This window comes from Porites lutea, chromosome 2, assembly GCF_958299795.1.
Source record: "Porites lutea chromosome 2, jaPorLute2.1, whole genome shotgun sequence".
NCBI classification, from domain to species: domain Eukaryota; kingdom Metazoa; phylum Cnidaria; class Anthozoa; order Scleractinia; family Poritidae; genus Porites; species Porites lutea.
The window spans coordinates 52,146,354-52,156,979 of record NC_133202.1 but is presented as its reverse complement, the minus strand read 5'-3'; the positions used below and the strand labels follow the sequence as shown (position 1 = coordinate 52,156,979).

General features: G+C 39.1%; 1 protein-coding gene across 1 annotated transcript in view; it reads left to right on the top strand.

Moving 5' to 3' along the window:
* Window positions 1–10,626, top strand: part of LOC140928994 (uncharacterized) — a 12,420-nt gene extending 1,794 nt beyond the window's left edge. Inside the window, exons 2-10 of the mRNA XM_073378806.1 lie at window positions 169–375; window positions 1,469–1,712; window positions 2,343–2,476; window positions 3,176–3,461; window positions 7,102–7,317; window positions 7,858–8,064; window positions 8,484–8,586; window positions 9,513–9,582; window positions 10,036–10,626. Coding sequence (XP_073234907.1) covers window positions 169–375; window positions 1,469–1,712; window positions 2,343–2,476; window positions 3,176–3,461; window positions 7,102–7,317; window positions 7,858–8,064; window positions 8,484–8,586; window positions 9,513–9,582; window positions 10,036–10,137 — 1,569 coding nt within the window. The 3' untranslated portion in view covers window positions 10,138–10,626. The remainder of the gene's footprint in view (window positions 1–168; window positions 376–1,468; window positions 1,713–2,342; window positions 2,477–3,175; window positions 3,462–7,101; window positions 7,318–7,857; window positions 8,065–8,483; window positions 8,587–9,512; window positions 9,583–10,035) is intronic.

Genomic DNA, 10,626 nt, shown 5'->3' with positions numbered 1-10,626 from the left:
CTGGCTGAAAATTTGTTTCATCTAATCAGAAGCAATTCCCAGATCTGGGTGTGACACGTCATCACTGAAATTTCTGCAGTTTTTCCTCAGATATGATTTCGTGGGGAAACCAGTGGTGACGTGGGAAAGTTGGCTGTTTTCTCAAGTTAATTTTGGCTGTTGTTGTAGAATCATAAAGATGACAAAGACCGTGACAACACAGATTCATTGAAGCTGGCTCAAGATGTGATCTCTCAGATTCTGGCAGCAGTTTTAAATTTTTCAGACCTGAATGACAATTTTTGCTTAGCATGTGATGAAGCTGGTATGGTGAAAATTTTGATTAAAATTTCTCAGGAATTGCAAGATTCAGTTTCTCACCATGTTAAATATATGGTAGGTAAACAATATTATTATACTTGTCATTTTTTAGCACTTCATCATAAGACTGAGCGTGTAATGTGTTACAAGGCTTAACAATCCCATCTGTTTGTCCGAGACAAGTGCATTAGGCAAGTAACTTCTAAATTTCACTTCCCCAATGGGCAATGGTCTAAGATTATCTTCTAACCAAATCGTTAACTAAGATCAGCAGGAAGTGGCCCTGGGCGGGCAAAATGTGGGAGCTGCTTGCCCAAAGGACAAGCTGGAATTCAAGTTTTTTTTGAGCCCTGTGGTATCCTAGTAAAATATTGTAGCTTAATAATGTAATGCCAATTTTATATTAAGAGGGAAAACAGAACAGAGCAGCCAAATTTTTGTCTGCAGTCTGAAAATTAAATTCTGGCCATGCATGGGGCAATCCTTTTTTTGGGTGGCTGTAAAATGGTTTTTTCATTTTAAGGTTAATAGATGGAAACTGTCAATACAGGCAAGGTTGAGGGGGTACCTGAGGCAGTTACTCCCGGTAATATACTAGCTGGGCAAGGACTCAGGAGGCTTTGTCATTAAGAAGCTCTTTGAGGCTGGAAGTATCTTATTTTGAAAGATTATGTAGGGATTTCATGAGTTGAGACTGGGTACAATTGTTGAAAATTATAGTAAATAATTCTCAAACAGACATTTTGAAATGTAGTGACCTGATTTTAAAATGTAAAGAGGTGACCCAAGTAAAAATTTTTGGAAAGTGTATGTGTTATTCCACCCCGGGCATCCCAGTGATTTTTACATGAGTAATTTTACTGATTTTTGAAGGTTCTGGTAATTTTTCTTGCACAAAGTTATAATCATTTCAAGATTTTATGCACATTGGCCACAAAGCCATGCCTTAACATGGGTGAGCTATATATTTTTAGAAGTTTACAATAAACGGAATTTGAAATTTTGTTTACTTGATTTGGCTTTTGCCACATTTGGAAGTCAGGAAAAGGTTAGATTGCGGCTTTAAGAAGGGAGAATGAACCAGAGTTGAACTTTTAAAACCTAATTCACCCATTTTTTAAAGATAACAATTATACACTGATGTAGTTCCTTTTTTTGTTATTTAAAGAATCCTGAAACTCAGCAACTCTCCAAATACACAGTGCGAGGCAAAATGCTTTCCAGAGCCTTGGGAATCCTTCATAATTTATCAAAACGTGTACCAACAAGAAGGAGCTTTGCTGCTTGTCAAGCGATAGACATGCTTATTCCTCTTCTCAAAGCTGAAGTCACACTTTTCAGCGCCAAGAGTCTCCTTGTCTTAGCATACTTGACAGATGAAGAGAATAATCATTTAATAATGGCAGATGAAGGTAATATTTACACAGTCGTTTTTTATGCAGATTAGGAATTGATTGTAATGTGTATGGTTAAAACAGTAAATAACTTTACGGGGCTTAAAAAATGCATTTTTTTAATATTTCTTATTTTAACCACGTTTAAAGATCATGACTTTCTAAATTTGTCTTTACTATTTGAAATACCTTCCTAAACGTGAGTTCTTTCTCACTTCTGTATTAATAAGGTGAAGTTACACGAGACGATTCGCAACGACGAGGTTTAGCGCAACACGGTGTTGCAACATTGGTGCGACATTGTTTTGAATAGTTAAATCATTGTCCCAACATTGCAACGCTATGTTGCGCTAAAAATCGTGGTTGGGAATCGTCCCGTGTAACATCACCTTAGCTGCATTTTTTTTTACACTTACCAGCCACAATACGTCCAAACGAAACCAGTGAATCCAAACCACACCTTTTTGAAACCGCTCTCCAGTCGTTTAGGGCCCCTTCCACACGAATCTGGGGGCCTAATTAACTCTTCTTACGAAGCTCACTCTTGAGTTACAGGGCTAGAGATACTTGTGTGTTTTTGTGTTTTTCCTCTGTAAGAGTTTTCATTTTTTCCTCAGTCTGTTTACCCGGTATGTTGTTTCATTTCAGGTCCAATTAAATTCCTTACAAGCCTGCTGCAGAGAGCGTTGCGCAAATCAGGACACAGATACGTAGGATTTTCTGCCTCAGAACTTGCTGAAGGACTAAATCAAATCGCAGTAAATGATAACAACAAGAAAACGGTAAAATACTGTACTTTAGCCATCCATTGATACAATTCTCTCTTATTGGACACCTTGAATAAATAAAGACAAAACGTCACACTTTGAGTTTGTCTTCCTTTCTTCAGTCATTTTCGTTGACTCTCTTGGGCGGACACCTCCCTCCCACGGTGTCCGTTTTAGAAGAGGGTTCCCAATGGGTTTTGTGGGATCTGGGATTTGCCTTACACTATGTATTTGAAGGCTAGGAATTGAAGTTCCAAAGCGAAATGGGTTGAGATTCGGTATTGAAAGTATGCACGGGATGTGGGAAATAGCCGAAAATAACCATCGGGTTAACGGGATTGAGCGAAAGTATGGGTCGGGATGATGAGATTAAAGAACCTTATCAGGACGGACCACTTAGAAGGATATTTATGTAAACTGGTAACAGACTGCGTTTAAACGATAACGTTGAGTCCCACTGTCTCCCCACCCACATGGTTAAAATGGATGGCGAAACTCTAAGCTCTGTTAATCCTGTGATAGATTAGCACGAGCAGTCCATCAGTTATTAGATATTTTTCTTTAATCTTGTTCAAATGAAGTATCTTCATCATTAACAAAAACTATCGTACAGAAAGTACAAATCCAAACTGTTTTAAATATGTCTTAGGTCTTAGGTACTATTCCAAGGATCAATCATGGTTTATGACCTATAATTTTATTTTCTCATTACAGATTGCTCGAAGTGGAGCCATCCCTGTTCTTGTCTCAATGTTGCAAAAAGCTGAAGATGATATTGAAAGACTGAATGCGTGCAACACATTGTGGACTTTAGCTTTTGATGAAGAAAACAGAAACGAAATAAATGGAATTGAGTCTGCCATCGCTGAGTTGCGAAAACTTCTAACATCAAAGAATAACGAATTGAAAAAAGCTGCTGGTGGTGCATTGTGGGAATGTGAAGGGAAGAAAAAGCATGCTGAGGAGAAGCAGCTGTCAATCAGCGCACCGGAAGTGACAGGTATATACATAGATGACCAGACTCTAATACTGTGTTTGATGCTACCTTCTCCGCTTCTAATTGTCTCGTTAACACTAAAGGATCTAACTTGAAAAACAGCTTGACAGAAATGTGATGGTAAATTTGGGCCTGGTGATACCCTGCGAGCAGAGGCTACATTTTCGCTGTGTGAGCTGTAGTGGGACAAGTAGCCTCTGCCGACAACCGTTGAAATCCGTCCAGAAATCTGGACGTATAAATTTTAAAAACGGGTTTTTTTCCTGTTCTTGACCGGTTTAGAGCAGTCGCAATTATTTTTATTCCTGCGGAACTCGCGCCACTGACGATTAATTCTGCTTGTGAATCGCGTGACGAATTCCGCGCACCACGATAAAAAATTGAACGGTTGTCGGCGGAGGCTACTTATCATACGCCAGCTCACACAATGTAGCCTCTGCTCGCAGGGTAGCCTGGTGTATACACGAGAAAGAATAATGTTTTTCATCTGAGCTGCCTGTGTCACTTTCTATAAAAACCTCTTTCTCATGCATTCACCAGGCTCAAAATTCACCATCACATTTCTGTCATTGCGCATAAGCAGTGTACCGACAATCTAGTTCTATCAGTGGGCAGGATATTTGTCACATGAACTTAGTTTAGTGGCCTTACCTCTCACCAGTCTCGTGTAGCTCATTGGTAGAGCATAGCTGGACTAGTAACCAGAAAGTCATTGGTTCTGCTCCTGTTGAAAGTACTCGGATTTTTCTCCTGAGCCACCTGTGTGACTCACTGATAAAACATCTCTCATAAAGACAGCTTAATGATATTGCAAATTGCATATAATGTTGCTGTTTTGTTAGCTTTTTAATAGACATGTTAGGCGCAGTTCAAACGTCGATCTTTTCATGTACCTCACTTAATACCTATTTAGGTCGACCCAAATGATGCAAGTTCAACGGTTGATTCGTCGTCGAACTTTATTAGTCGGACTCATTCATTTTCGCGATGTTCAATGGCCTAAAATGCTTACAAGAGAAATTAAATTTTAGTGATTTAAGCATTAAATGCGGCACATAAGAAGTTCGACTTTTTGAAACGAGGTCGCCCCATAGTCGAAATTCCCATGTGGGCAAGTCGATCTTAATTCATGGCTCGACCCAAATTAGACATGTCGAACTTAATTGATTCAAACGTCGATATCTCCATGTACTAAATCGAAGAGATTAGGTTCGGCACATGAAATGTTCGACGTTTGAAGTTGGCCTTAGCAACCAAAAGCGGACAATAAGACTCTCTTGTAGGAACTTGTTTTAAATTGTTCTGACGGTTCTTTAACACCTTAATTAGCTTTTTGCTCTCTGATTAATCCTTGGGATCTTTCTCAAAGTTTTAGGTTGGAAATATTAATGTTCAGATAAATTTTTTGAGCATAGTGGTCATCTATGACATCTACGCTCTTTCTGGTACCGCTTGGTAGTGTAGCCAATGAGCTACAGAGAGACTCCTAAGAGCGATTTACGCCAATTTCTAGGTTCATATGTAACACCCGTTCTGTTCAAGGCCAGCATAAGGTGGTTGTGGCAAACTTATTTTTGAACGGGTTAAATGCAATCCAGGCTTTGTTTGGTTTTTTCGTAAAATTCACTCAAGATAGGCGCTTATACAGCTTTATTCATCACGGGGTCTGGAATATCTTGAAGTGTGAGACAGTAACGCGTTGAAATTTGGAAGAAAGGCTTAAGTAGACTATTAGTCATGATAAATAAATCAGATTATTGTATGGCTGAGTCTGTTTTCGCCATGCGATTGGTCAATTTGCGGTCCGTAACTTGCTATACGGACCAAAATTTCAAGGAAAATGCTCATTTCGGAGCTCTAAATCTGTTTACCTCGGAAAAAATGGTTGAAATTAAGTTACAAGACATCTATCAACCTTAAGGACTTAGATTTTGATTTTGTCCTTCAACAATTTAAACTGTGCTTATTTGTGAACGAAGGCGATGAAGAAACTAACTCGTAATCTTATCGAAGAGGATTCTAGTCAGTGTTTGAAAATTTTATCGTAGTACACAGTTAAGAAGACGAAAATCGACTGGCAGAGATTTGAGATGTTTTGCTTAAGAGAAAATGAGTAAATCCTTCGACAAATATGATAACAAACATGCCTGCACTCGATCATCTTGACGAGATTCTTTGACATTTGCAGTGTTTTTCCAAAGACCAACGAAAGAAAGATAGAAGCGACTCCGAGCCAGACACAATGTCCAGTTTTCAAAAGACTCCAGCGTCACATTGGCGAGTAAATACTTACAGTGCTCTTAGTTTTGACCGAATATACTTAAAAATGTCTTTAAACCCTGAGGACTGGGATGTTGACTTTGCCTTTGCCTTTCCAGATTTTAACCTAGCTTTGTTTGAACGAGAACGAAGCTGATGTAGAAACAAAATCGTAACCTTTGCGTGGAAGAAAATATGGTCCGTGTTTGAAAATTTCAGCGCAGGTCACGTTTGAAGACGAGAATGAACTGGCAGAAATTCGAGACGTTTTCCCAAAAATGAAATTACCGAGCGAATCCGTCAACAATCAGGAGCACCCAACGACAATTTTCGGAAAATACCTGTTCGGAAGACGATTTGCGATCTAGAATTTTCGGAACATTTGTTTAAAAGTTCTTGCTTGCTTGCCTCTCCTAGGATTTTCGAACATCTAAAAAATGGTATAATTGCCCATTTTTAACGGATTTTTACCCTGAAAAGGTCACCTAGAATTTTCGGGAGCCTTTTTTCTGGCTGAAATTTTCGAAAAGGCAAGTTTTGATCCCTAGAATTTTTCTGATCACTAGACTTTCAGCTAGGAAATCCGAACAGATGAAAAATTTCTAGGGGATAAAAATATGCATATATCTACCGTTTAAATACTAGAATACGTTTAACAATGCTATGTTTAAGTGCTTTTGAACTATCTTCTCGTTGGGTGCCCCTGAACAATGACAACAAACTTACCTTGAAAAGCTTCTTAATTTGCCTTTTGCAGTGTTTTTTTTTACAAGGACCAACGGAGGAAAGATAGAAACGACTTCGAGAAAGACACAGTGCCCGGTTTTCAAAATACTCCAGCGTTACATTAAAGAGCTAAAACTTACAGCGCTCTTAGTTTTGACCAAATAAACTTTTTTAACATGGCGAATTTGTTTTCACTTTCTCGGAAACCCTTTGTTGTGTGCTATTGTTTTCGTGAGCCAATAAAAACTTTCTTTCTTGACGCCTGTCGAATGATTGTCAAATCGCGCGTCCTGCACTTGTTTCCGGTCCCCTAAACTGGAAGAAACCATATTTTTCGGTCCGTACTGTAAATTACGGATCCTTGTTTTTTTCCATGGATTTGTGGCCCGCGCGCTTCGCGCTGGGGCCATAAATCGATGGAAAAAAAACTCGGTCCGTAATTTACAGTACGGACCGAAAACTCGGCTGATAAGAGGTATTCATTTCAGCCTTTTGAAATTGCTGTGGTACAAATGTATTCTTTTAGGTTTAGCCTAATCTATTGTAGGTTCAAATAGCTCCACAAGAGGTCCAGAGAGACTGAATTTGTCTTTGTATCTACAGGACTAAATGAATGTATAGCGTAGTATTTTTTTTTCCCTTATTTTTTTTTCTTTAGACAGCAAACACGTGATGATTAGTTATCAGTGGGACGTCCAAAAATCAATGATTCAGTTGAAAACCCAGCTTCAGGCGCAAGGCTACAAGGTTTGGATGGACATTGATGAGATGGGAGGCTCTACACTGGAGAGTATGGCCAGAGCTGTAGAGAATGCATCAGTCGTGTTGGTTTGTGTATCACAAAAGTACAAAGAGAGTCCCAACTGTAGATCAGGTAACATCGCCTATTTGATTACCACCCACCTTCCCATCATCATTTACGAGAATTTTTCCGTTGGTGTTTTTTTATTATAGAATGCCAACCCTTATTTCAAATAAGTGTTGAGTGTGATCGATTTCAACAAATCGCTAAAGGGAGTCAGTAGAGTTGAAAAAAAAAATGGTTTTATTGGTTCAAAGAGTTCGTATCGTCTCGTTCACTGCCTTTGCCTTTTTGCGGACAACTGATGCTTGCATCGGCTATTTTTAGCGTGCGGGTTACACTGGGTGAGAGGTAGTTGGAGTTGCACTATGGCACTGTTTTTAGATACGGTGTCGCTTTCCTTGCATAGGAGGATGGGTCGAAATTCGTCCAACAAAACAGTCACATCGCGCAATCCGAAGCTACATCCACCCCGTCAGTTCTTTTTACAAATTCCACTTCCCCTCTGAAGTATCCTATTTATTTTCTTCTACTGTCCGTTCTTGTTTTTTCATCATTTTTTTTTCGACCCCGTTTTTCATAAACTTCGTGTTATTTTTGACGTACAATTAGAGGCAGAATATACCTATCAGCTTCACAAAGACATCATTCCACTGATGATGGATTATAAATACAAACCCGATGGTTGGCTTGGCATCATAGTGGGGACAAAATTCTGGATTGACTTCACCGAACGGCATAAAGTTGATAGTAATGTGGAAAAACTTGTGAAAGAGCTGGGAAGCAGAGGCAAAATTGTACTCGGGGAAACCATTCAAGGTACTGAATGTAGCTTACAAATAATCACAGTCTGTTTATTCGGAGTTCTCTTTAGGTTGCGTTTTTACGCAATTCGTGCACTTTTGTTGCTCACTGACTCAAATAAAACATTGCATCGCAGGAATTAATTGTTGCATGGATTTTTTTAAGGGGTTTCACAGTTTATACTAAATGACTTGGTCTTTCTCTTTTTCATTAAAATAGACTCATTTATTGTTCAAATCGATGAATCCGAGATTGAGCTTGAGGATAAAAAGAGTGATGAATCCGACCCTAAATTTAAGAAAGAAAGACAAAAGACCAAGGCTTTCCCTTAAATGATTCCCTTCCCCATTTTTAGTGTTACAGACAGGCAATCTAGGGTGGTTTTTCAAGCTCTACAGTTTTGACGTGTGTTTTTTTTTCCTGTTTCATTTTAGCTACGACGTTGGATCTTTTAGACGCCAAGCCCCAGCGATCTATCAGTTCATGGACACACGATGACGTAATAAGTTGGCTGAAGGAAAAGGGATTAGAAAACCGGTCAGTGGATTAGATTGAAAACTAGTTTATTATATAGATACTGATGAAATACCAGGATTTTCCCTTTTACTAAAAAATCATATGTTCATCGCGCGCAGTGAAGATACTATTATTATCTTTCACATGAGAGGATAGTGGTGTCGCCATGGTTGCCATGGAATTTTGACTTTTTGTAACAGAAAATATAAGTATTATTGTCTTTATTTCTCCTTTATAATTTTATATCCGAGTTTCATGACATTTTTGTGAGGAGCATTTTGCGATTTCTTGACCACTTTAATTGCACTATTTTGCTGTTCCGAAAATGAATAAAAGAAAAGTTGTGTTTTGTGTAGGAATTTCATCCTTATCTATAAAATAAACAGAACATTACATGGCCGCTTGGGGATACGAATTTTATCTTCTCGTGCTGAAAGTATCTCTCACTCGTTCGCTTCGTTCACTCGTGAGAGATACTTTCAGCACTCGAAGATAATATTCGTATCCCCGCGCGGCCATGTAATATCCTCTATTTAACAGTCAAGTTTTTTACAATGATGGTTATGATGGTTACGGAGTAAATGTATCGTTTGATTTTGTGCTGATGGTGGTGATGGTGAGATGTCCCACATACAAATAAGAAAACGTCATGACCGCAAGGAAGTGGGACACCTCTCTTCTCCCACGTGATCGCCGCGCTTGCGCCCATCGCTTAGCTCGCGCCTCAGGCTACCACGATGGTGGAGAGCAGTAGATCAAGCAACGTTGCAAATCAGAGCAGACTTTCCTTTTTTCTTTGCCTAATACATCACTGAAAAGGAGATTTCTAGCAGGGAACGTTTTTCGTGAAAATGGTACTGAATAATGTAGGCGTTTAGCATTCATCTGAGTTATTGAATTGGCAGGGTCTTGTGTTGAAGGACAAATATTTTATAATTGTCATGCAGATTAGATCCAAAAGCTGTACAAAGGTTGAATGGTCGAATGCTACTGCGACTACAAGATCTCAGGAAAGAGGTAAAACTTTATTCTGTAATCTTTTGTTTACACGGGATTTCGTTTCTCTATTCTCACCAACTGTTCACCGCCAATTTGTGGACTGTGCGAACTTTTCATACACCTCCAAAAGCTTGAACTGTTCTGTTCCGAAATAGAAAATGGGCCCTCTGAAAACGCAGAGAGCTTCGGTTTGGTGTTAGTATCTTGCTCAGTCTCACTGACGTGAACGGACCCAGGCCTCTCAAATATCAGATCGCATCGCAGGCTCGCTCTAATGTAAACAGTATACTATTTCGCAACACTGCAGTACCTCAGCTTCAGTAGAAACCAGCTTCTTTAACTAAAAGTATGAAGATAGCCTGTTGGCATCGTGATAAAGCAATTAAGGGGAGAGCTACCTTATTTTATTTGGGTCACACATTAGCTATTTAATCCAAACTTTCAACGCAGCAACGACTTCTTTGCTTTCAGAGCCCGGAGTTCTTCTACTCCTCAATTAAGAGCGAGTTCAAACTGACGAGCGTGTTTGATGTGGTGGATTTCGTAGATGCATTGGCAAACTTGGAGAGATGATCCACCCCGGACCCTTGGACAAGCGCATTTTACCAGCTGCTGAAGATGTCCGAGGACTGCCGAAGATTTCCGAGGAGAAATATGAATATTTTCGACTTTATTTTCGTCGTTATATTCACATATGAATGAAATATACTTTTGCATTGTCCAGATACGATTTTTTCTTTGAGAGAAATTCTTCCCCGTTATACCTGAAAGCTCACTAGAACTTTAACAACACTGGAGGGAAGTCCTGTCGATGCCGCCATGATTCGACTTCGCCCTGACGCTGACCAACTGGATCGTGACACTTGATAGGGGATGGTCATGTGTATGCTAAAAATTTCCCAATATGTACAGTAGGGTTATATGTAAGCTTGTGCTTAATGATATTCGTATGTCCTTTTTTACATTGTAAAGCGCTTAGAACAGCGATGTATAAGCGCTATATAAATTCCATTATTATTATTATTATTATTATTATTATTATTATTATTATTATTATTATTA